This window comes from Triplophysa rosa, linkage group LG14 (genome assembly GCF_024868665.1).
Source record: "Triplophysa rosa linkage group LG14, Trosa_1v2, whole genome shotgun sequence".
Classification (NCBI taxonomy): Eukaryota; Metazoa; Chordata; class Actinopteri; order Cypriniformes; family Nemacheilidae; genus Triplophysa; species Triplophysa rosa.
Window position 1 is genome coordinate 15958094 of NC_079903.1, and position 27823 is coordinate 15985916.

At 40.2% G+C, this 27823-nt stretch overlaps 1 protein-coding gene across 2 annotated transcripts; it reads right to left on the reverse strand.

Annotated features, from left to right (window-relative positions):
• ssh2a (slingshot protein phosphatase 2a) lies at positions 1-27659 on the reverse strand. 2 transcript variants are annotated; one of them, XM_057351570.1, is made up of 15 exons: positions 27460-27659; positions 24124-24167; positions 11540-11652; positions 10690-10754; positions 10485-10606; positions 10335-10400; positions 10183-10248; positions 9895-10089; positions 5256-5349; positions 4833-4961; positions 4681-4727; positions 4421-4567; positions 3989-4189; positions 2631-3534; positions 1-1823 (listed from the first exon to the last, which is right to left on the reverse strand). In XM_057351570.1, exons 1-15 carry the CDS (start codon positions 27520-27522, stop codon positions 558-560), a joined length of 3522 nt encoding a protein of 1173 aa, XP_057207553.1. In that variant the 5' UTR covers positions 27523-27659; the 3' UTR covers positions 1-557. The 2 variants fall into 2 exon arrangements, with proteins under 2 accessions (XP_057207553.1, XP_057207552.1); XM_057351569.1 differs by lacking the exons at positions 24124-24167; positions 27460-27659 and adding an exon at positions 18134-19076 and having other exon boundaries at positions 2-1823.
• Positions 27660-27823: the final 164 nt, after the last annotated feature.

Genomic DNA, 27823 nt, shown 5'->3' on the forward strand with positions numbered 1-27823 from the left:
AATGATTAGTTAAATTAGGATATTCAAGTCGCTTTTATTAAAAAACATCATAAAAAGTATTCAAATGATTGACTACGCGGAGACTAAGGAATTAGATTATGTTAACAGAACGAATGACAATATTCGTTAAAATAGTGCTGTTTTATTATTTATAATAGTCACAGATAAAGCACGGGATAAAAAAGTTAATATCAAGTTTACCTTGGTTTCAAACAGACTCCTGACTCCACATGCTATCGGACATCCAGTCAACTCTACCATTCAAACAGTGCAAAAATATCCAAATAAAAATGCTATCTAAAAAAGAAAATCACAATTAAAACAATAAAAAAAAGAAAAACAAGAGAATAAAGTGCATGTTTTAAGAAAACAACTCCCTTGTTTGCATTGCTACCTGAAAGATCCTGAACACAATCTGACATACACTTGCTCACGACAACCCTCATTCACACCTACAGTAGCACATAGCTGCAAACTTAGCTTAGACTTCACTGAATGAAACTTTGAAAGAAACTTTTAATGCAGTCTGGGACAGTCAACACGGTAAACAGTAATGGTCACATGGTGTTGTACAAAACGGTCACCGTCTTTTTCTTGTCCATTGCCTTGCGGAAACGGCGAACATGGTGAGTCTTTGCATGCTGTCGTGTCGACATAGAAACGGTAGACTGGATGGTGCTGGGTTCAGAATGTCCGGACCCACCCTCCTGACTCTGCTCCGGGCATGAGGGCGAAAGGTGGGCGGAGTCTTCAGTCCAGCTTTTCTCCATTACCTGGACAGAAGACTCAGGAGAAGGGGGACCCTGAGGTAGAACGCGTTGCTTCTTGTGGACATCATCATGGCTGTGAGTGAGTGGCAGAGAGTCACGTGTGGATAAAACACAAGAGGTCTGAGAAAAGCCTGCTGCAGAAGGCTGGAAGTCCCAGTCGCTCAGATCATGAGTAGAGAGCTCCAGCCGGTCCAGTTTAGCGAGCGATGCGGAGCGTTTCATGAGGGATGGAGGAGTGAGACCGGCCTGTCTGATGCGGGCCTCGATTTCCATGGCTCTTTGCCACACCGCAGTTGCTTTGGGATCTAAAGCACGCGGCTCTCCTTGTATACAGTTTCTCTGACCGTGAGGTATCTCCGTGTCTTCAGATTGTCCAACGCATACCCCCAGTCCACCGGCCTCGTATAAAAAAGCCTGGAGCTCTCGGAGTGTCTCCTGGATAATCTGTAAATCCTCATTGCTACATGCCAGTCGACCTGGAGGCTTTAACGCGTCATCAACGTCCGTCTCCAACTCGGTCACACCCTCCAGCCACAACAGAGAGGAAGAGGCAGAACTGGGATTTAAGGTGATTGGGTCGGCCTCCACGGAAACGCTGCCTTCCAGATACACAGAGAAGGAAGGATCATGAATTATACCGGAATCCTCATCATCGAGCACTTTGGTGCTGTATTTCCCATCTGCAGGCTTTTGGTGCTCAGTGCAGGTTGAGTCCACACTATCCTCTGGTGGGCTGGAGTAGGACTGCGGCTCTGGAGAGTCCAAACATGGGGAGGGAAGAGTGGAGCGAGGAAGGTCTTGACCCTGACGCAGTAAAAGTTCCAGCTGCTCGGTAGCCCGCCGCACAGATCCTGAGGGCCTGTCGGAGGGTGAATGAGGCACTGAAGCGGCTTCCTCATCCTCCTCTGGTGTTGTGGTTGGATGAGGGTTAAGTGCTGGTGGCGGGCTGCATGTGTGCGATATGGATTCCAGTTCGGTAACTATATGACGCACAGACACGCTGTTGTCATGGTGAGGAGGTTGGGGCTCTGCAGTCTCAGAGTGGGCGTGGCACTAGAAACAAAGAGAACAAAGAACACTATTATGAAAGAGAATATTTTCTTAATTCAAAATATATTGTTTTATGCCACTTAATAAAGCATGGTTTGGAGTTATTAAAGTTTTGTTTTCAGCTTTGTTAATATTTAAAATTAGTTTTTTTATGTTAATTTTAGCAACTTCCTCATACTTTTTTGTATATTTTGCTGTTTTAGTATATTTTCGTTTTCATTTATTTTCAGTTGATAATTTTGGCGTTTCAACTTAATGTGATAGTTCACCCAATAAATAAAATTCTGTCATCATTTAGTCACACACTTGTCATTTCAAATCTGTATGACTGACTTTCTTCTGCAGAATACAAAAGAAGATATTTTGAAGAAAGTTCTTAACTGGCACCCATTCACTCGCATGGTTTTGTGTCCATGCAATAGAAGTGAATGGGTGCCGGAACTATTCGGTACCCAACTTTCTTTAAAATATCTTCCTTTGTGTTCTGCAGAAGAAAGAAAGTCATACAGGTTTGAAATGACAAGAGGGCGAGCAAATGATGACAGAATTTTCATTTTTGGGTGAACTATCAACTTTTAAGTTGAAACGGGTAAATGTCAGATAAAAAAACATTCCACTACTACTTGCAATTCTAGTCTAAATCAAAAGGAGGCAGTGTTGCAATGACATCACTTGCCCACGCTTACTCTCCCAAAATGTATGGTTCCTTTATCGGAGTCATTCCCATTAATGTTTCATAATGCTAATTTATCTTCCATGACCAAACTGCAATAATACAGACATGTATTTGAAGCGTTTGCCAAATCTTACCTCATCAGCTTTCTCACTGAGGCTTTCTGAAGGTGGAGTGCATCTGGAGTGAAGTGGCCGTACATCGGTCGGTTCAGAGAGCGAGCGAGGCTGACCGTCCTGCGACAGACACAGGAACTTCTCTCTGGCACTAAAGAAGTCAATGCTATCTGTGCTGAGGTTAGACGCAGCAGCATTCTCCGAGCTGTCTGCGACGTTCGGGTTGTTATCGTCGCTGGAGTTGAGTTCGAGTACCGCGGGGGCTTCTGAGGGGCTGTCAGCCTCTGGCGTGCTCGAAGACGGCAGATTCCCCTCATCGTTGCTGACAGCATCCAAACACAGTTCTGATTTTTGCGACATAGTGGATTCCGACACATGATAAGAGTCGTTTTGATCGGCTGTGTCTGGGGACAGCTCAACACAGTCTGTTTTTGGCTCAGGCACATGGGGAGACGACTGGACGCCGAGGTCTGGAGTTATTCTGCCCTCCTCTTCAGGTGAAGGGGCGAGGATACAAAGAGAGGGTGGGGGGTGAGGACAGGTGACGGGCTCAGGCACAGCAATTCTTAAACGAGAGTTCTTTGCCATGTTCTGCTCAGGCACCACCGTGGCCGCCCGCTGTCTGCGACGAGGCAGGAGGAAGGGGTCCTCGTGAGCCAACTCAGAAGTTAGACGGTTTTCCTTGGACGTTTCATCTGTGGTAGGGTGTGGAGATTTAGGGTGAGTGTTGTCCATGACAGGCTGTGGGTTGGTCAAGGACTCTTGCACATCGTTGCCCAGAATCTGATGGAGCGACGGAGCACCGTTGTTGTTGTTATGAGAGACAGAGCGGTCCAGCGGTCGTGGTGCCTTGCAGAGCAGCTCGTGACCTTCTGACAAATCGCTGTCTGAGTGAGAACGCCACAGCTTATTATGCCTCTGTTTGCTAAAGGAATAAACAAACAAAAAAACAAGAGGATGAGAGGAGAGCCATGGGAACATTAAGTTTGGGTGAATGGCTTAGGGTGGTGACCTATCTTTCGTCAAAAGCACATAGAGCTTGGGGTGTGTGAACGAGAATGCAGACATGAAAGCAAAGTATGACAGCGAAAGCTGCGCAACAAAAGGAATGCGGAGAGACAGCTAGTCTGACGTAACATGCATCAGATCACAATAGCGATGAAACGCAATGCCATTGTATTGAAATTCAGAAGCATTTACTCAGTGGAAACTCTAACCACAGTCTCTGTTGACCTGTTTTTAAGAGCACAGGTATTACACGTAATCCAGAGTCAATATGTGTCAGTAAGGCTATTCTACGGCTCTTTATTCAAGAGGACTGGGTGTGTGGGATAAATAGACAGTTTCATAACCATTGTGACTCAATGTGGGGTCTGTACCTGGCCAGTAGGATACCCTGGTACTCCTCCAGCTGTTTCATGAAGGACGGGTTGGGTTTGGTGACGGTGCGGCGCTCCTTCACATGGTCGAAGGCACGCTCTAGATCCCAGCCGTACTCCTTCATGGCGTACGCGATCACAGTGGAGGCAGAACGGCTCACTCCCATCTTGCAGTGAACTAGACACTTCACTCCAGCTTTTCTGCAGCACAACAGTTTAATAACCCACCATTAAAGCACATTTTGTACATGAAATACAATTATTCGATACTTATATTTAAAACAAAACGTAAAAACTAATGATTTAATGTGAGTTGTGCATTTATTGACCTTAGTAACATTATTTATTCTTTGGAATTGAAATCAATATAGCGAACGTCAAATTCACAGGTATTGGTATCAACTGATAATGTTGGCATCTATTATTACTTACTTGGCTTTAGAAATGAACTTATAAGTATCGTTCCAGTTCTCCAAGAGATTTGTGGCCTCCTCGTCATATACTCGGATGTTACGGTACTCAAAAAGCCCAGGGAAGAAATTGTCAATCTCCCGTGTAACATTCAGGATGTAACGTACTCTGAGGAAATGGAGGAGTGGTCAAATTAACAATGACTGCGTGCAGCTGAGCGGATGTATTCATTTAAAGAAAGAGAGAGAGAGAGAGAAGCCTGGGATAACGGTGACGCTTACCCACTGCTTTGAAGCTCATCAAGGTTAGAGGCATTCCATTCTGAACCCTTGAAAGACAGCCAGAAAACAACCATCCCAGTTAATACTCCTTAAGACTGAAGCAGATTCTACACTTCTTTGTAAAATCACCCAAAGTGTCATGGAAGACTGACCAGATAAACATGATCGAAGATCTCAGTGGGGCTGTCCATCTGTCCCAGGATGACGATCATCTCATTATCGATAAACTCCTTGAACTCCCGCAGGTTGCAGACCATCTGCATCTCCAGCTCCATGCGGATCTGAAGACAAACATTGTTATCTAACAGCTGCTTCTTAAGGATATGACTAAATATTCAAGGAATAGAAATCACATGCTTAAAATTACAAATCAACTACTGCAATGCCATACGGATTGAACGCTTTTCTGAATATTAGATGTTAATGTGTTTCTCAGTGTCAACAGTGATTAAATCCCGGTCTGACACCACTTTTCCAGTTAAAGAATCTGCTTGTACACATTTAGATTTAATGGGTTGCACTGAAAATACCTGCAATGACTTAATATTGTACACACAGTGTGTGGATGTTTGTACCTCTTTCGAAGTGATGTTTTCCAGGTCCTTCTGCATCATGATCTCCCTCAGACGTGTCTTTATGAGCCTCTCTGTCCGCTCCCTCTCGGTTGGCCTGTACACATTAAATCCAAAGGTATTGACTTTTTTGTCTTTCTTCCTGTAAATCTGCTTTGAAACAATGCAACATTGTAAAAAGCGCTATATAAATAAAATTGTATTGAAGTTTCATCAGACACACGCTTCTGGCCCGAAGTTAACTTCCCGTCTGTATTTGTTTAACGGTCTGGCTAGTGGCTAATATTATAACCATTTATATATTATTTAATTAATATTAACTAATATTAATAATATATTGTATAATATTGTATTAACCAAACAATTTGTTGAATTTTATTGTATACTATTTTATTAAATAAACAATTTGTTGAATGGGACGGTAACTTTGTCGCATTTATGTTTAAGTAACGGTTCTTCTACTGGTAACCCAAAATAAAACTGACTAGGCATACTTTTAACTTGCTAGCTAATGTAATTAACTTTTTTTTCATGTTTTCAGAAATAATCTACATGGACACTTTTCTTAGCGGATGTGTACCAGAAGTTAAGTTTGGGCCACAAAAGCACGCATACGCAGTAGGGGTGTGCGAACCTAATCGACTAGTCGTTTAAACGGTAAACTCCTACTAGTCGACATTTAAAACAACAGTCGATTACACGAAAAAATTACAGAAAATTTTATAATTTAAATGACTTTCATTTAAAACCTTATAAATTACATACTAAAACAATATGTTTGAACAAATAATTATTAATAGTCTTTAAAAGTGTATCAGGAACGAAATGTTTTAATTTTAGGTCAGATCTAGCATGCGTTTCCTTTGTGCCAATTGCAGGGGTAGGGTAGGGTTTACGCAAATTATGTCATATCAAAGTGGCATAATAATAATTTCACTGGAGCCATGCGTAACCATACTGTATTGGGCTCTTATTGTCGTGATGCGGAAAATGCGGACGGAAGGCGGAATGAAGGCATAACGAAAAGTAGATAATGATCTAAAGCTACATACAGTTATGTTAACAATTACAAAATAATACATTTCAATATTTTAATATTTAAAATGCTTGAAAGACGGATTGACATTATTAAATAATGATCATAAAGTAAGGAAAGTGGAACACATAGGCTACGCCTGTTTTAGCTACGTTAAATATTGGATATGAACAGTTTGATTAATAGCCTACATTCTTTAGTCTTTAAAATGTATTACATAGGCCCTACGCAAAGTTTTTGGACTTAGTTTTCATTCTTAGTTTTAGACTAGTCGACTACACGGTTACAAAACTTTCGTTTAAACGACTGTCAAATTAGTCGTAGCGCACATCCCTAACTAATACGCAGTAACGTTTGTTTATGTTGTTGCTTTGAAACCATCTATAGCTTTCCTGTAGCTCAACTAGTACAACACGCTTCTTGCATCAGCAAGATATAGTCACTCTGGACAAAAGCATCTTGCAAATGCATTAGGGCTGAAACGATTCCTCGAGTAACTCGAGTTATTCGAATACAAAAAATCATCGAGGCAATTTTTGTTGCCTCGAAGCCTCGTTTAATCCATTTAACTACAGTACACACGGAGCACTGCGTTTCCCCACGGACCGTTATTACTGACGCACAGCCCGCTAAACTCTATTCATGTTACAGGGTCTCAAGTCTCACGCATTCACCGCGAGACACACGCATTTTAGTCTGCTCACACGTGTTTCTCATGCTGATAAATAACTGATAGTTTATAGGGCTGTGACGGTTGCCGTAACAACCGCACCACCACGATGGTAAAGTGCCATGACGGTGGTGAACTGCCACCGGCGGTAGTGCACGTCACTCTGACAAATATAGGTGTAATAAATATGAGAGTTGCGATAACGATTGCTAGTTGTAGCCTTTCAGTTGTGGATGGTTTTATTTAAAAGATTTTAAATTAACAGAAATTATTGGCATACGTTTCCGTTGGTGCGTTCGAGCGCGGGCCTGCACGGCAAAACCCAGGTTATTCTGCGGGTTTTGCAATGGATCTTATTGTGAAATGAACAGATACGTAAAATCAAAACTGGCTATGACCCGCTTGCTTAGTGTCGGAGCGTGCGCAGGTTTTGCCGCGGTTGCGGAGAGACATCTATTCATTTGCGCTCCTGTGCACATCTTCTGAACGCGCATTTAGTGCAGCTGTACACATTTTAATCTGGACAATGTCAACAAGTAAGTTTCACATCAACGAGTCGGAAAAAGTAAAGTTTTTATGGCAATCTGAATAGGAAAGTTAATTTTTATGGACTGTAAGGGTTAATACGCCACTGACTGAAGTTACTGCAACAAGAGCTTTTTTATTTAGTATTTAGCTTTCTTATATCATTTAAGTTTTCATTATTTACTGATGTTTATTTAAATGTTTTGTGTGCTGTAGTGTGCCGTTTCACTGATGGATTTGCGCGTTAAACATTGACGGATGTTTCATCCTCATTTATTTCAGATATCATATTTCAATTATTTAACAATTTCAAGTATTTAAATTAGGTCTATATTTCTCTTCCACTCGTCATGTGGTTGCTACACGCAAATATAATAATATAAATATTATTTATAGAAATAATATATATTTCTCAACCACCGCACCACCGCGGTCGATTTGTCTATTACCACCGCGGTGGTAAAAAAACTGCCACCGTCACAGCCCTATAAATAGCTTATTGAAATGGTGAACTGATATTTTAGTCTATTTTACGAGTGAAACTTGTTTTCCGGCTGCATTGCGTCCATCAAACTAGATGCGGACTAGTGGACACCGAATCCTGTTAAAACACATTTCATCTGTCTGGTCTGCGTGTCTGAGTGAATGAACTGCACAGTTTAACGTGCTACACGCGTGATGCTCATGAATTTGTCTGCGTCTGCGCTGAATGAGGACATGAACTTCACCTCCAGAGTTGCGCTGAGAGTTTATTTCACAAACATGTTATTGTTTGAGTGAAGAAACAAACATACTAAAAAATAAGCGTCTTCTGACAACCTGCCAAAATAAAAGTCATAGGCTATTGTTTGAAATTATTATTTCCATTTTTATTCATGTTTCTTATTTATATATTTGTATTATATTGCATTTTGAAATTAATATGGCAATGGAATGTACTAAATGGGTTTAGTTTTCACAGATATTTATGTATGCTATTTCAGCAATAAAAACTAATTGTTCTAAAAAGGAAACAAATTAGTTGTTTTACTCATTTTAAGAGACCTGTCTTATTTTCTCTTGTATATTTAGTATTGCTTTTTAATAAAGAAAAAGTACTTATTATCCGAATACCCGATTAATCGATGGAAAAATCTGTAGAATACTCGATTAGTAAAAGAATCGATAGCTGCAGCCCTAAAATGCATAAATGTAAATATAGTTAGATGTCAATGAGAGGTGTAGCCACCTTTCACATGATTCTTTGCATGTCCTTTGTCTGAGTAGAATCTCACCTAAACCAAAGAACAAAGCCTCTGCTTTATTAAAACAAACAATTTGAGAAGTTCAATCCCAGAAAAGCCACAGCACATCTGAATGGTAATGGTAAATTGCGTCATCCTCCTCAGATAGGTTCACCCTGGGACAAGTGTCTCTTCACTGATAGCAACACAAGCTCTGATTGGCCCCCAGAAGGCCGTCTCTTTATCACTACCAGTAACCTTAAAAACACAGCTAAATGTAGGTCAACAACACCCTCAGCTGCAGACTGCGTGTGTGAGGGGTGATGTGTTCAACAACACACAATCTCCATTACGGCCAGAATGTTTGTGAAACATCACAGAGGAAAGTAAGGACACAATGATCGAATGGTGATTTTAATTCTCTTCCATCCAAATTTGCTTAACCGGTTACTCAGGGAAGCTGCCAATGGGCACCCATTCACACGATATGCAAATAGATCTTCACTAAGTATCTCTCAACAGGGTCACTCAGTCCAGTGTCTACAACAAGCAGTCTCCTCCTTGAGCCTGCTTTTTTTGAGCCACCTGTCTCCATCCATCTATCTATCAGTCTCGCCTATTTTTCCAACTCATCAAAGCATAGGGCTATTTAAAGTAACCGGCTGCAGCCATGCCTGTTAAAGACAAAAACACACGCACGTGGTAACGTCTCCGACTGCGGGAAATTCCCCCCACATAAAACGACTGCCCAAGCTAAGCTTCAGAAGCACTGCATCATCTGACCATGTCTCCAAGAAAAACTCGAGGAGTTAGTCATATCTAGTTGATTTGGCAATAACACGCAGATCTATTATTGGAATGCATGTTCTTTGTGTTGCCTCTCGCTCCTTGACCTATGGGATTGAACCTTGAGCTTGCATCACACAGATCAGATGTTTATGTGTACGTGCATGTCCAACTTTTTCCAAAAACAAGGACTGATTTATAACACAAACACTGGAGTTCACCCCTATTGACTGTGTAAGCTTCAAAAACAACCATCAACTTGGACCTTATACAAAAAGCACATGAGCGCAATAACAAAACCCACTGTCATACGTACGGAAATTGACCCATGTACCACATTACTGATGCAAAACAAAGAAGTGAGAACAACTTTCGACCTGTATGTGGGTGTGTGTTACTTACACGTCAGTGAAGAGCACGGGCGAGTCTGCCCGGTGCGACTGCACGTCTTGCATGGCGTTCCACTCATTAACGTAATGCTGGTCAGATGTCACACGGGTCTGATAGTAACTGACCCAGGTGAGGAAGAGACTGCCTGGATAGTAGTTATGACATCGGGCCACTTCACACACCTTATGCAGGGATTGCAAGGCTGACCTGCGAGAATGCAGAACATTAAAAGACATGACAAACACAATTTTCTTTCCTGTGTTTACTTAAGACTTCCACATTAAAAATGTGGACACATACCACATGGCCTGCACTGAAACTGGTTTGAAGACGTGAACTCTGCTAACAGTGGACACACTGAAGCCCCTGTTGTGAAAGAATAGCAACCTTCAAGACATGCAAGACCATTTTTTAAATAAGGAAATAGTTAATGTGTGCGATTTATGCCTCACCCATCTCCATCCAAGTGTATAAGCGTATCGCTCCACAAGGGTAAGACCAGCCCAAATGTGCACATGCTGCAGGAAACGCATCATCGCACGTTATGAGCACCAAAGTCTACACCAAAACATGTTTCCTACTAAATCATCAGCAATACTGACTGGTCTGAATCGCTGAAGTCCATCCCCAGCACTACGCTCTCTTCTGTGTCCTGTTTCCCATTGGTGGAGACAATCACCATGTAGCGGGTACGCTGGAGGTATGCGCTCTCCAACCGGACAGCCTGTGAGGAAAAAAGAAACATTAAAATTCTGCTTTCACCCATCAACAGTAGTTTGAGTTAAAGGTCTTATCGGTGATGGTTACCAGGCGGATGGTGTCTTCAGGGCGTAGCAAGGTGAACATGGTCTGCAGATGCTGCTGAAGGTCACCTAAAGAGGAACCAGAAGCATCCATAAACCTCTAGTGTGTTACATTTGCATACAACAGCTGAGACGGAGTCACTCTCGCTTCCTCTAAAATAGGTTCCGTGTCTGGTCTGTTTGATTAGCTTGGGGTTCATAAATCATGAACAGAAATATGAAACCAGATGGAGAGTTAAAAACAGACATTGTTTATTGTTGTCATTTAAAACTTGTAAATAAGTCTTTATCCGTTAAACACAAAAGATGATATTTTAATTTTTAAGTTTGCAGTGGATCTGTGTTGATACAACAGATGTCAATAGAGGCTTAAGCCGTTTGGTTACAAACGTTCTTCAAATATCTTCTTTTGTGTTCTGCAGTAGAAAAAGTCATTTAGGTTTGAAATGACAAGATGGTGAATACGTTTTTGGGTGAACTATCCCTTTAATGTATTCATTTTATTGCATGCAAAATATTGCACCTGCAAAAAAACAATACTAGACCTTTTCTCAGAACAAACTTCCTTTTTCTTTTTATTCCTTTTTACACTTTAGTAATACCCTTACGCAATGGTACGATGCATCTCACTAATGGACCTTACAATGAAATCAATGCTGTCTATGTGCAAGCACAGCGGTATGTCTATCAACAAGCATGTGCATGCGCATATACAGCATTCTTTAACACAATCAATGTCCTTGAGCTCAAGGACAGACCCCTGCATTGCCGTATGCAACAGCTCAATGCTATAAAACACAACACTGAGCATTGCAGTTTTTCTCACATTCGGTGTGTGTGTGTGTGCTCTGTACCTGTGTGTTTGTTATGCCGCCGTGTGATGGGAGGTACCGAAGAAGGGGAGGAGCCATTTCCTCGTGGGAGGAAGAGGGCGGCGCCTTTCACAGTAAGGAAGTTCTCGCTGATGCTGAGGAAAACAACAGTGATAGTGAGACTGTTAACCTACATATCAAACCTTAGGTTCATTGCCACAAAAATTAAAAACAGATGTACTTTCTGACTGCAGGTTCAATCGCAGTTTGAAGTTTGCATACTGATGAAAACCTTACACTATCAGTACATAAAGAGGCTCTCAGATACGCTTTTATCTGAGTGATGGGCCTCGGGCTAGAACACATAAGTGTGTGTGAGAAACACTGTTTACAGACATCACCATAGAGACACTGTTATTAAGCCTCTGCTGGGCAGAGGCCACAGCCATTCTGATAAACAAAGCTGGGAAATGTGTGACCTGTAACAGCTGGTGCTTCAATGCACCACCTTCAACTCCACACTTTCAGGAACGGACAGCTTTTCTGATCTAAACCACCGGTTACTGCATTTTATGGCACAGGACTTTGGACTTTCCGCTTATAACTCCAAAAATCACTCTGGGTAATTCTGCGGAAATGTGAGCCCTCCGTCCCCCTCTGGCCCCGGAGCTTCGGGAAAGGAAGGATTGCAGAATTTAAGGGAACATGAGAAGCCCGGGAACGTCACGCCCCAAAAAAGTGAAAAGAAAACTAAAACATCGGGTTCGGCTGATCTCATTTCCCAAAACCCGGTCACCCCCTGACCCAACGGTTTCCTCTCTTTTAGTCTCTCTCTCATTTGACTCCATTTATCTCATCCTCTCTCGCTTTTATATGCCTGATGGATGGTTTGAGGAGGGCTTTTCTGGAAAGGTTTTACAGATATGAACTTGAAGTACTATATGAACTTTGCAAATGCTTCTGCATTGACCCCTCACCTATCAGTACATGAGAAGATATGAGCAGCAGGCTGATGCAGGGTTCAGGGTTTTTCCTGCACAGAGAAATTGGAGGCGGCCGCCTCCGTCAAATGTCGTGCCGCCTCAGACTCTCGCCAAAACTATGTCAGGAGTCTTCACAAGAAATGCTGTGTGCATTTAACAAACTGTCATTTGTAACTGCAGTTGCGGCATTACGCCACAGTAGAGGCGCTGTTTCGTAATCAGCATACTGATGCGCTAAAAAGAACAAGAGCTGGCTGTGTATGGCGGATGTTTGTTTTGCATCCAAGTACGTTTAATTTCTTTAAATGTCTTAAATTAACATAACGTACATCATTGTAATGTCTTTAGCTGTGCAGTTGGATCGTTGAATCAGCGTATACTGTACACAGCTAGTTCGCCAGTATGAACGCACATTGCATTCAGAACGACTCGCACACGAATGACTCATTTGAACAGATTCATTTAAACTATTGAACTTTTCAGTCACTAGCGAATATAAGAGATCATTGAATCATTTAAAGTGAACCACAGAGAATGCAAGATGTAAATGAGCTTGGCTCATTTTAGTCATTTAGTAAGACTTGTCAATTCAGTTGGCTATAGTGGGCTGAAAATGTAGTTGAAAATGATAAAAAGCTTTATTTGATTAAAAAAAACATTTCTGTTTGGTTGAATAACAGTAATGTTTTATATAACTTAATAATTGTCATTTTCATCTCATTTTATTAGAACTTTTAATATGTCAAAGTCACTTTGGTTAAGCCACTTAAAGGTACGGTAGGCCTACGTGTGTGTGTACAAGATCAGGATGGCACCACCTCCGCCTCATTTTGAGCCAGGAAAAACCCTGAGGGTTACGACTAATTTTACACTTCTAAAAATAAACAGCAGTGTGAATGAATGTAGATTGCTGACGGACTTTTACAGTGTTGGGAGCTACTGTATAACATCTCATATGACCGCAAGGCAGCTGGATGAGTTTTAAAAGAGAACAAAGCATGCAAACTGCTTGATTTCAAGGTTGCAATATTCAAAGAATTTGCATTTGGTGCTGGGTTGTTGCAAAAAACCCCAATCACGCTGAACCTTTATTTTTAATCATCAGATTTTAACTCACTTTTTCGGTGCACATCATACAGCAGAATATGTCAACTTTCACATAGTTTCATGAAGACACACGCACAACTGACTGCAATTAGTATAAAATGCCGTCTGCTAAGCGCTGAAAGATTTTGCATCGTGGGTGCAGACACCATTTCAATCATGTGCCATGAATATGACCCGGAGGCCACAGCAGGCTGGATGTAGCACAAGCAGCGCAGTGTCTGTAGAAGGAGCAACCAGAGGGCTCAAGGACTGCACGGCACAATTTCCACCCACTGGCATTTCATAGAAGCAGATATGTAAAGGCTCACACATACACACTACGACAAAAATTGATGGGTCAGACAGAGAGAGCAGAAAGGTGGGTGGGTCATCTTTTGGCACGCGGCACTGGACAGTACTTGTTAGGGCACAGACACAATCATCACTATGTAAGGCACCTTTGAGAGCCACACACCAAGCCCAAAGCTGCCTGACCCCCACCTGTCCCTGGCCATATTAGTCAGTCTCTCACTAGGGAAGGGATAAATATAGGCCCGGGCTGAAGGCCTTATGAGTTCAGGTCTGATATGCAGAGAGAGAGAGTGGGAGATGGCATTCTGTCACCTTCTGAAATACAAATTAGGCCCCTTGCTGCTTATACAGAAACATACAGGTATAAACAGACAAAAAGAGAGCAAAAGATGGAGAGGCAGGTTTGGAAACAATGGAAAAAATAAAGATGAATTTTGACACTGCAGGCCCAGTTTTTTAAATTTAAAGTGATATTTCACTGGCAAAAAAAATTCCCCATGTTTTACTCACCCTCAAGGCATCCTAACTGAATATGACTTTCTTCTTGAAGAATAATGCAGTCGGAGTTATAATACCACGTATCCTTTTACTTCCAAGCGGTAGAATGGGAGTGAATGGGGGGCAATTTTTTGAAGCTAAAAATCGATCAAACAACTGCTCGACACAACTCTGTGGTCTTAACAAAGGTCTTCTGAAGCGAATCGATGCGTTTGTTTAAAGTGGCCCTAACACTAATCTCATATTAATCTTTAGTACCTACAGAGTAGTATCGCATACTTTGTATCTTCGAAGAGTATTTAGTTTGATCACATTAATAAAAGATATATACAGCTGTACGATTTTTTCTGAAAGCATACGGCGCGTGCTGAACTAAAGCACATGTGCATCCATTGCCAACAAAACACAGACATCAGTTTCAGCGTGTGAACCAGAGGCTTGTTTTTCCGGCAAATGACGCAGGCATGTCGTAAGTTCCGGTGTCGTACGAACGCGACATTTTTCGTTTTGTTCCAATAAGATAGCGTCTCCCTCTGGCTGGAGCTTTCTTCACCGTCAATTGCCAGAAAAACAAGCCTCAGGTTCGGAAGCTAGACATCAACATTAATAGCGCCCTCAATACGGATATGGATTCGCTTCAGAAGACTTTTGTTTAGACCAAGGAGCCGTGTTGAGCCGTTCTTTAATCGATGGATGCACTTTTTGGAGCTTCAAAAAATTGCCCTTATTCACTCCCATTCTACCGCTTGGAAGTAAAAGGATACGTGGTATTATAACTCCGACAGCATTATTCTTCAAGAAGAAAGTCATATTCAGTTAGGACTCCTTGAGGGGGAGTAAAACATGGGGAAATTTAGTTTTGCCTGTGAAATAATCCTTTAAGGTGATTGATAGGCTCACGCAAAGTCCTGCGTTCTTATTGGTCCACACACATGACCAATTAAAGCCATACTGACTGTACTGAAGTCTGGATTCTGTTTGAAGGAAAATCCAGAAAATAAATATCTGGCCATCAAACTCATTAAAACATTAATCAGAAAAAAAACGATGTTTAAACATTAAACACTTAACTTCACGTGGAATCTGTGGCCAAAACACATGCTTAGGCATTAAAAACAGTCACAGTGGCAGTGACGCTGAAGGTTTCAACATAACACAGTACTTCCTTCTGGTAGCTCACACCTGCAATTTCCCAGGTTAATCATTAAAGCTTGCTGACAAACACACACCTATTCTTAGTCACTCTGTTTGCCTTTTGGCATTGTTTACAGAATAATGGAAGTTGGTACAGTACATTGCGAGATATCAGCATGGGGTTCCCCATCAGGTTTCGTTTTAATCTATCAAATAAAAGCTGAGTTACACCTCACTGGAAACCTGTTGTTGATATTGTGGGCCTGTGTCAGGTGTGACTGTAAGAGAAATCCACCCTTGTGATCAAGTCTTTCCTAATGTAAGTCTTGCAGAATAAACACACACACATTCCTCTACATGTGTAAGAAAACGGATGGTGATGATGTAACAGTCCTGCTAACGTCAGGTGAACACATAGTCAGACTGAAAACAGAGCTGTACACCACCATTCTGTGCACTCAAACAAAATAAATGCAGTTGAATGCCTAAACCTAAAGATTTCACACTCTGCTGAGATGTACAGTAATCGGATTTGGTACATGTTGTTCATCGAATTCTGAGACATGCAAAAGCTGTGGCTGAAACCAACAGCGCAAACAAACATGAGTGAAAATTTCACACTGGCTTCAATCAAATTAGTTTTGACAAACCATACAGGTTTCATAAGACCCTAGCAAATAAGTCCAACTGGGTGGAAACTCGAATAAATCAATTTACAGTGACAAACTTTAAGACTTTACATTAGTAAGTATAAAAGTGGAGCAGAACCTTTCGATTCAAGTTTTCATATTGATCAATTCAATGTTAAGCAAGATAGGCCTATAGCAAAACTAAACGTCTCGTTTTGCACACAAAAAAGCACAGCATGGCTAGAGAGAATGATAAATAATAGCATATCATTCATAAATGTACAAGTAACACGATATTCACAGTGTTTTAGTGTCAAACACTTTGCTTTAGGTGCTGGACACAGCCACTGTATGGAAAACAGCAATGTTACCTTTCTGACAAAATAGAACTTTTGTTCAAATGAACTTTTCTTAAATAAACCACTTCTTCAAGAAACAGTATTCTTATCATTTCACAAAGTACAAAAAAGGGCTGCATGATAATTTCTCGCGATAAAACTAAATCCTATTGTAATCGAGCTGGCTGCGATATGCAATGTGTCGATATTTTTTTAATGCGTAGCTTGTCCGTGAAGCACGGCTCTGGGATCAGTAGGAAATACTGCTCGATCTAAAAGCTGTGTGAGTTTGAGTCGCTTATAATAGAGCTGTAATCGGGCCTTAAAAGTTTGGCCCGACAGGGTCCGAGCCCAACAGAATTCGGCCCGAGCCCGACAAGTACATTTTGATTGACAGCTTTTTAAAAGCCCGATCCCGTTTACAGCCCAACATTAGGCTATTCAAATGTGCGCACGCACACAGCTTTTGTCAAGAATGTGTCATTTATACATGTTTTAACATAATTTTTTAATGACTAACGTAGGCTATAGGCCACTTGGAAGTTGGAACAAAGAAATAAAATAAGTCCTCTGTAACATCTCACATATCCCACTGGCTCATTATTCTCATTATGCACATGGTCAAAACTTTTCCACACCTCAGACTTTGCTTTAGTTGCTGGTGCAACCAAAACGTAATCGCCAGAGGCAAGCCTCCGTTTCACCTCCTCAGCATCCATTTTCGCATCTTTCTCGGGCTAATCGGAACGCATCACATGACCGCTCATTTACCGCGCAAGGCCGAGCTCGGCCCGAGCCCGTGTAAAATGATAGAAATTAATCCCGAACCCGGGTTCGGGCAAAGATCTTCAGCTCTATCTTATAATGTGCATTTGAAAAAGCACCACCCTTCAAACATGATCATTATAAATATACTTTATTATCATAAAAATACATGATGAGGCTTGAGTAACAGTTATAAAAAGATGTCCATAGGCATTTCCTAGATTCTAGAACGTGTTATGGTCTTCTTCGCAGTGCGTATTTGGAGTTTCCGCACGAGAGCGCCCTCTGGCTTTCGGATGCAGCAATACTATTGTACTTCACTCCAAACCTGTGCATAAATCACGTGATATTTATCGTCGGTTTATCGTGACAGCCCTAATAAAAAGGCATCACCCAACATAATCACCCAAAACAACAAAAGTTTCTAAGTCACTTGGTTTACACATAAGGTTAGGTAAACCCCATTACAGAGTTTACATGACTTTATATGGTTATGGCAGAAAAGTTGGGGTAAGGTTGATCTTACTCATCGGTTAAAATCGTGGACAGGTTGGTGAATCACGTCTCTCTCATGTCCTCTTTCACAAAAATCAGTGTTACGCCACGAAGGCTTGAGAAACATCCACTTCTGCTGATGATAAAGTGTTGTGGATTTTACCGTCACTAACTACGTTCAGTTCCCTTTTAATAACCCAATAAACACTTGTTAAAACGTCAAGACTTCCATAGTATTGTTCTTGTTGTTTCAATACAGTTGATAAACAATTCGAACTAACAAAAGTAACGTTAGCTATGTAAAGTGTAAGTTATATAGGAAAGAGTGAAATGCATGACGGCTTTCCTCATAAACGACGTTATTAATCAACACAATAAACGGAGATTTTCACTTACAGCTGGTTGATCTGGTTTTGAGAAGCGACGGCGTTGTCGGAGAAGTACGGCATGATTTTTGCCCCGCAACAGGAGCAGTATCCCCGGGTAGAGGAGCTCTCCGTTACCGCCACACTGTCCAGGGTCATGACGGAGGATCAGAGAACCGGGCACTGCGGTCGTATATCCTCAACTAGACCACTCACTCCTCCACATCCATGATGCCTCCCCCCGATGAATAAGACAACGAACGGAGGTGACGCTAACAAACTCGAGCTCGGTTGCCCGACGCCGGCTAAAAAATGTTGTCTGGGCTGCTGAAATGGATTTAAAATCAATATACTCCGAGACTTTAAACGACCCCAACGTGCCCTTAAAATAGCGTAATAGTTAACGTACGCTAATAATTAAGTGAATAAAACATACAAACAAAAAGGCACATCTCTTAAATGCGAAAAAACACCAATAAACATACATAAAATGTAATTATATTATATAAAAGAAAAAAATGTTCTTTTAAATTTGATCCAGGCGTGGGCCGCAAGCCTCTCCAAACTCTCAGAACCGTGCTTTACATGCCTGGAGAGCGGAGCGGCGCAGTCATGCTTGAACGGAGGGAAGGCGGAGCCGCAGACATGTGCTTCAGGAAAAGGAATCGCTGCAGGGCTTTACCGACGGACGACACTTCAGACACCAGCGCAGCGACATAAAACGGCCACGGAATGTAACATCGCCCCGCGAAACACGGTCTGCAACCACGAGTGCACATTAGTGCAGAGAACAGACTGCTGTTTTCCATGGTCAGTCTAGAGGAGCTATGAATAGCGGAGGCTTAAAAACAACATCGGAACTAGAGTAAAAAAATAATAATTTAGGAAGCAAGGTTTAAAACAGCCAACGTGCTGCTGGTGTACTGAATATCATGAAAACATGTCCAGGTCACTCTTAACATCAAAATTGAAAGAGAATAAAAACATACAAATTGTAACATTAAAAACATAATCACCATAAAGGCATCACAACATGTAAATATTAAAATTGTAATTACAATAAACTTGTTTTGCATTACCGTAAAGAGAATGTGTTCTTAATAGTCATGAAAACAATGTTATGTACAAAAAGTTCCATGATCCTAAATGTTTTCTGTATGCAAAATATAATTTCAGATTTACTTCTATGGATTAAAGGCCTACAAAAATTATGACAAGTCGTGTATGATCTTTTAAGACCCTCATGAGATGTATTGTAATCAAAGCCCTCCGTCAATTGAGGCCTGAGTGACAGACTTCCCAGGGTGGAGGGACATTGACTACACAGACTTTGCACAGCTGAAAATAAAGTCTGTAACAAGCACAGAAACCAAACAAAACAATACCTTTGTTGTAAGACAAAGTAGCGCAAACGTTTAAAAGCAGGTTTTGAAGCATCAGTAGCGTCATATGGACTAAGAAGGTAAACATGAAAGGGTTTAATAATAAAGCCACAAACAATAGAAAAGGGGGACACAGGATGGCATTTTTACTTATATGCATTCATCAAAAAGTAACCAGCATTCTCATCCAAGCATATGACTGCCTGCAACCAATACTTGTTGACAACAAGGAATTAGACACTTAAAATAGATCATTAATAACATTTCAAAAATGATAAACAGGTCCATCTTAACGTACTAGAAGGAAATTATTTTTTGCTGCACGTGTATGACCTGATCTAGCCGTTTTGGGTAAATGCACTAGGACATGCTATACCACAAAAGCTGCACTTTCTGACTTTTTAATGTAACACAAGAACATTTACACAATATGCAAATTATGTTCATTTTTTAAATAAAAAGACTACTTTTTATTATTCTCAGGCACAGCTAAAAGATTGTCATGACAGTGGCCAATGGCACAGATTGTGGCAACTGCACCTGTGAGCAGAACAACATGAGGGTGAATAAATGATGAATATTTCCAATTTGGGGTGAATTCTCCATTTTACGCAGACACCTGCAAGTCAGACATTTTAGTCTTCTCAAGCCTAAATAAATTCATAACTTCAGCAAGACATTTGCTCCATGACTTGACAAAGGAAGTAATCTGCATACTTTGCCACAGTGCAGTGATAGACATGATGTCGGTGTTTGGTGGATAAGCATCAGTCAGTGCGGTTAACAACTGCAGCTCAACTATGTGAAACAGCAGGTGGTCAATAGTGAGAAATTGGTGGATGGCTTACATTATCCTATTTAAACTGTTTGTTTAGAGATTTCTCAACATAGGCAAAAACAGCTGTTTGTAAAAATTAAGGTAAACGTGTTTCAATTTAATCTAGAAGGACAGATCGGCTACACATGTGAATGCATGATGTAGGCCCTCTGGGCTCTCTCACTACAAAATGTTTACGTTCCAATACATCACATGCTGCGTTACTCTCCGTGCATTCTTCTAACACTGCAAACCATCTGAAGCCTTATCAAAAAACATCCAGCTAGTTAGCACACAAGGTTGCGTAAGCTACTTTGTGTTTATATCTGAGTTTTCCCCATTAAGACCTTTTGACTTGGCTGGTAATCTGAGCTGTTGTCATGTTGTTTAGAAAGACGTTGGTCCTTGTTGTGCAATGGCTGCCGTCTTGCATGCAATGTTCTGGAAAAGGTCACTAGTGCTTTATGGATGCTCCCTTCATTACCCCCATTTCACAACCGCACTGTTCTAAAAGGCCAGCTGTTTCCTATCCTCAGAGCTTGGAATGTGTCTGATAGCAATTCTTTACAACATCATTAAAATTAGCCAGCCACACGGCAAATTCTGTCTGTGATAGGGATGGGCACTAAGATCAAAATCTTATACTGCAGTTTGAGTTATATTTGTTGGAAATTTACATGTTTTATATATTGCATAACCACCATAAGCAGTAGCCCATTTATATTACCCAATGGAGTAAATACATCACTAAAGTTTCTAACTTTTCAATCATTTTTAACTTAATGGATATTGATAGACACAAGCCAAAAAAGTATTAACAACAAAAGATAATAAGTTTGGCATCTTGCAAAAATTGACTGTTATCTAACTTATTCATTAAAAAAGTTACATACCAAATAAATACATTAGTACATTGTGACGAGGGAGGTGGGACGAGAGCCGTGAGAGAGACGAAGCGAGGCCGGTGGTGCGAGTGATAATGAGTGTCAGCTGTGCCTTACACCGGTCTCGCATCTCTCACGGAGGAGCTCCGGAAGCATAAGAGGAGGAGCGACAGGAAGGCACGACGAGAGACATTGTTAAGTTTTAGTCATGTTTGTGTAGCCGGCAGTCGACCGTGAAGTGGCTGACGGCCTTTTACTTTCGTTTTGTTGCGTGTTTATTTGATTAAAAGTTTGTTTAAAGTTTGCCGGTTCCCGCCTCCTTCCTTGTCTTGAACTTGCTACATACATTTTAAACCGTAAGGGGCTGTGTCCTCCGAGGCGCATGTACGCGGCTGAAAACGGCAGGAGCTCGGCTGAAAACACCCGTTGCAGGCGCAGCGTTCTGCCCAAAGTTGAGCATTTTTCAACTCTGGTCGCCTGGTCAAACGCCAGCGCTGATCTTGGGAAAAACGCATAGCACCAGCGCAGAGCACGGAAAAAAACTGTCAGCTGATGGCTTTTTTTTTAAAGCGCGGCGTTTCCATAGGAAACAATTGAAAAAACACGTCGGCCGCAGGCGTAAACGCCTCTGTGGACACAGCCTCTAAGAAGATATTTTAAAGAATGTTTGTAACCGAACAACGGCGGTACAGAATAACTTCTATTGTATGGACACAAAACAACTCTTCCGTTGTTCGGTTACCAGCATCCTTCAAAATATCTTCTTTTGTGTTCTGCAGAAGAAAGAAAGCCATTAGGTTTGAAATGACAACAATAAATTAACAATCAATAAATGATAAAATAATTGTCATTTTTGGTTAAACTATCCCTTTAATATACTGCATGAATAAAAACTGATGGAGCACCTAACATGTAATAAAACTAGACAAAATAAGAAACTCTGGCGTGCACCGGCTTGCTTTGCCCAGCCCTGCGAGAAACCGGCTCCCAACGTTATCCACATTCATACACATACCCACATAAAGTTAATAGGACAATATCTCTGTATGTACTCCAGAATAACCTGCTCAGCCACACCGCTGTGCACAGGACATTATTATTTAATGCTGGATCTATTTTTCTCATTCTGTTTTTTGATGCTTGTATTTCCTGCTCTCTCCTGTAACCGTCACCTTCTGCAGCTCCAAGACTAATTTGAGCGGTTGGAACAAGGCCAGTGCATAAAGCAAATGCATTGCATGCGAGCTAAGAACAAACAGTCTCATAAAAAACACAATAAATGTGCTGCAGGCCTGCTATGGCTTAATAGTCTTATAAAAACTCAATAAACGCAAACAATGATGATCACGGTAGTGTTGGTTCACGGCCCTACGACAGACAGATTCTGAATCTTTTCAGTATCTGCAGATTGTGCTGTAGCTCGCCTGTTAAGGTCAAACTGGATTTATTTCCGTTTTATTTCAAATCACTGTTAGTCATTAACTTTTCTCTGAGCATGTGTCTTGCAGTCCATTTTAAACTGCCTCTGAAATACTACATTATACATTAGGGCTTCAGCGAAATTATCATAATATTGCAGATGTGCATAAACACAATGATTTGTAAATAAATTATTTTAATACTTCAAAATGTTATGTAGTCAAAGGTTTAGCTCCATGCAGATGACAGAGATACTGGCATGCAAATGTAATAGTTTATGTATGTGTGCGCTCTGACATGTGGAAAACGATCAAGGATCAGTAAGAATGTGAAAAATGTTTGTTATATCATTTTTGGTTTTTAAATATTTGAATACAGCTCAAACTTTTGCGTCAAGTATTTTTATAATCCATATCACATTATTTAGCAAATTATCGCATTTTCTTCAATATCGTGCAACTCATCTCAAAAGTGCTGCCTATAATGTAGATAAATATATAGTGAGGTGCATGACAGCAAATCTACTCCTTTAAGCAATGCACCAAAACAGTGTTTGCAGGCTTTATTGCAGTACTGTGAGTATTGCCGATTCCCTCCTCACCCCTCGAAAGTAAGTGGTCATGCACGGACTAATACATGTTTAATTTAGCCCAAACGTTACGTAATCTAGGGTCAGGTTGTTGTGCTATTGGAATAAAGAGTAAAATAAAACACACACGAAGAAAAGTGTGAAATCATAAAAAAATGACATCATAGTCGCTATGGGATTACCTAACATGCCCTGTAATTGAGGCCATGTGTGGCAAGGCATTCTGAGCGCCAACTTCTGCAGTGCCTTGTAAGCTCGACCTGAGGGTTTAACTCTTTGTCTTGGATACTGCAAAAACAAAAGCCTGACATCATGCAAGACCCTCGAAAGGGTTCCAACTCTGGCGACGGGAAACCAAACGGCATTGCGTAACTATTGATCAGTTACCCAGCCAGTATTCTTATGATTCAAGTTAGACCGCAGTCTGAACTCTTTCTAGATCCTGAAAATGAAATCCATCCGCTGTCAACCATCTGCTGCAAAACTTCATATGCTTCTCTTATATTTAGCATTTTCTGATTTCTAGGGCAAAAATTGAGCTAGATATGGCCAAACTGCCAAGTGGAACGGACAGTACTTGACACGTAACAGTAGCAGAAAGCAACTATAAGAAATAAACGTGACGATTGGATGGAACGTGTTCAGGACAGAAATGGTGAGACCGAATCAGTCAATCCAAAACAAAGACAAAACAAACAAGTATGATGTGACTACATGCATATATTCTAATGTTTCATTTCTTCTCTATATCTGGCTAAAATAAAAGTACTATGGTCAAATAAAACAGTTACCCATTCTGAGCTTGAAACAAACATGTTCAAAAACATTTAAACTCTGGAAGTTTATAACTTAGGATCAAAAACACATTTTAAAACGTAAAATCAGAGACATGTGTTTAACTGGCGAGATGAGACATGCTTATGGATGTACCTCCTGGGCTGAGAGCGCCGATCATCTTCAGCACTGCCCTCCTCCTAAAGAAAGAAAATTGAGACAAGGTGGTAATAATTTACAGTAACAATATTTCATGTATTTGCAACTGAAATTCTCGAATGGATAAACTAACAAGTGACAGCAGAATACTTGATCTTATCACTATAATCTTATCTTTCAAATACACAATTGTATATACACATTAAACACTTTTCAGATCGTTTCTACGACCCTTCGCATCTAAAAAATTAATAATCAAGCCACGATTACTATACAGATTAACCTAACTGCAAAAACAATTGATATAAGACACGAGGATGAGGATGGACTGGACACTTAATACACATCATCAGTCAATAAAATTGACAGGGATGTTTAATCAAAACACCTTCTCCATCTGCAATCTCCTTATAGAAGAGGATATTTTGTCTTTTTACTGATGCTGAGTCAAGCCTGCTTATCTTTAAATTATAGCTACATCTTCCAATGTCTGCTATCTTGGTTATGGACCTTATTCACGTTTCCGGGTTTCTCAGCAGCGGAAGTCGTCATAGTTGGGTTAACTTCTATAACAGTGAATGGGAGACTACCACAAATATATTTTTGCATTCTCATTTGCTCAAACAGCAAAAGAAAAACTCAACGTCAACGATAGTGTTTTCACTATTTTCAACGGAATGAAAAAAATAAAGCAAGTCTGATAACGGTAGTTGAATGATGCCAAATTTACCATGACTGCCATATAGACACTGTATAAGAAACACCCTCACATTAGCGTTTACTATTTTTTTGTAATTTAATGCAAAGGTAATATAATACAAAGTATTGTATAGTGTTAACGTTAACATATCATCATCATTTTTTTTTTTCACAGGCTTGTGAAAAAGGTCCATTATCTTGCAAAAGTCATCCTCACTCATATTTTAAAGCTATATTCTATAAGCCAAATATTCACAGACATACACAACAAAAACAACAATAATAATATACAAAGAGATGTTTTTTCTCTGCCCACAAAGGCTAAGGCTATGTTTAATCCATTGCAGTTTGTGTTTTAGTGTGTCTGACAAAGTATACTACTTTAGGAATTTGACAATATTTATGTGGGGTTCACCTAAAAATAAAAATATTTCATAATTTACTCACTCTCAAGTCATTCCAAACCTGTATGACTTTCTTTCTTCAGCAGAACACAAAAGAAGATATTTTGAAGAATGTTGGCAACTAAACAACATTGGACCCCATTGACTTCCATTGTATGAACACAAAAACCTTGAGACATTTCCTAAAATATCTTCTTTTGTGTTTCACAGAAGAAAGAGTCATATACAGGTTTTGAATGACATGAGGGTGAATAAACCATGACAGAATTTGGTTACACTTTATTTGGTAACACTTTATTTTACGGTGCCCTTGTTAAACATGTTACATGTATTTACTATAGTATTTACTATAAATTATGCATAATTACATATAACTAACCCTTAACCAAACCCTAATCCTAACCCTAAAGTAAGTACATGTAGGTACTTTTATTACTCAGTACTTATACTTAAATGTATAATTACACTGTAACACGGGCACTAAAATAAAGTGTAACCCTTTATTTGTGCCCGTGTTACAGTGTATTTACACATTTAAGTACTGAGTAATAAAAAGTAACTACATGTACTTACTATAGGGTTAGGATAAGGGTTTGGTTCAGGGTTAGTTACAGTAAATACTGTAGTAAATACATGTAACGTGTAACAAGGGCACCGTAAAATAAAGTGTTACCCAGAATTTTTATTTTTGGGTGAACTATCACTTTAAGACTCACAAGATGGCTCACATGGGCCTCAGTGGTGTCACATGACAAGCAGCTTGTTATAAGGACAAAATAAGACCATTTTATTTAAATAAAATTGGTTACGGTTCTTACAAGGTCAATCTGGTATTTATGCTGATAAAACAATGCTTGCATTCTCCTGTATGTTGCATGTTTTAAATGTTTTGAAACACTTAACATGGATTTCAGTGTAACAAGGCGAGCGCTGAAACATTGAATTTGTCATGGGGTTTGACCATCAGCTGGGAGTTATGTTTAGAATAACATACTTCCGTTCTAATAATGAATTTAAATGCACCCGATGACCCGATCTGCCAAGGCGTGCAGTACACATTCTACACAACAGCACACACTGCAAGAAATACTGTATCCAACAATGCAATGCACTTAGCTTGATCATACATCTCCAGTGTAACAAACATCATTTTTATTTCCAAATGGTGAACATGGCGGCACTCACTTAATATGCAACTAAGCAACTTTGGCTTTATGGAATTAACCTACGTTTCTTACACCATCTCCCTGTCATCATCAAATGTATTTAGCTGAACAATGTGGTCAAATAAAGTTGACTGAAAACGTCTATATATTATTTTATTTTATTTGTTTAAAATGTTTACTGTTACTTACTAGTTACTACCAACTGGTTCACCACCAGCTATTTTATAAAATAGGCGATATTCAGTATAGGCTAGTGTCTCATTCACAAATTAGGAATGTTTATTTTTATTTTTCATTACTGAGAATTTTTCAGAAGGCACATGTGAAAGGTGTGACAGTTTATGGTCTGCCTGTCTAACAGAGACCCACATTGTGTGAGATATAAAACTGTTAAAACAAAAGTCTTGAGAAAACCTGAGGCATTTCTCAGGAACAAGGAAGTGGTGTGAACACATAGGCTTTCTTTATCAAATTGCAACTATTGATGCAGTTGGAACAAATAGAGACTAACAGTACAGACCATCCACATAAAATAAAATATGTCCAGTTAAATAAGTTTTAAGTTACAATTGAGGCAGTTGACAAGCGTACACGCCTTAAACATCCTATTTTAATATTGTGTAAACAAAATATGTGCTTGTTGAGTTAAAAATAAATATCTAATTCTGTTGTTTTATTACAATCTTTATTAATCAAATTAAACAACAAAATAACGCAGCAGTGCAGCACTTGTACTGAAGCAGCTAGCAACTAGCATGCATTCAAGCGCAACTCTTACAAAACGGCTAAATGACTTATTATTCTAGACAGATTTTCGCAATGTAACGTCTTAGTGGTGAACATAACATTTATACACACCAAACATGAATGTACGTACTTATTTAACTATGATCAAACGTAACCGGCTAGTTCTGATAAACTGCATGTGTATCATTGGTAGGCTAAGTATGGGTCTGCGCATGCGCAAACCGAATGAACACTCGAACCGCTGATGCTACCGTTCGGGAACGCATACAATTATTTAATAACTACAAACAAACTGATAAAATAATAAAGGAACCTACCGATACACATGGGCTGGAGGTTGTACTGGGTGTTGGCGACCGTTGTACGGTGACCAGCGCCATTCAATGTCCAGGAAGAAAAGATGCAAGGGACGACAGCAGCTAAACTCACATAATTTAGAGCGATAGGTCAGAGGAAGATGTGCATCGTCTTTGATGTCGCTCACTTCTCCTGTTGGCTCTGCGCGTGCGCGATGCGTCCCAGCTGTCGAACCACTTGAACCATGGACAATAACTTAATAAAAGGGATGAAGCATCTTTGCGTGTTAGTATTTTGAGCTGTCTCTAATGTATTTTAAATGACGCGTTGCAATGGCCATAGTGTCATAGCTGCATATGCATATGATATGTTTTTTAACGACCA

Coding starts and splice junctions, on each gene's coding strand:
- ssh2a (XM_057351569.1), bottom strand. CDS start 18,261: ATGACCCTGGACAGTGTGGCGGTAACGGAGAGCTCCTCTACCCGGGGA. Junction 10,755..11,539: donor GCGGCATAACAAACACACAG/GTACAGAGCACA, acceptor GTTCCTCTTTAG/GTGACCTTCAGCAGCATCTG. Junction 4,962..5,255: donor AAAACATCACTTCGAAAGAG/GTACAAACATCC, acceptor GTTTGTCTTCAG/ATCCGCATGGAGCTGGAGAT.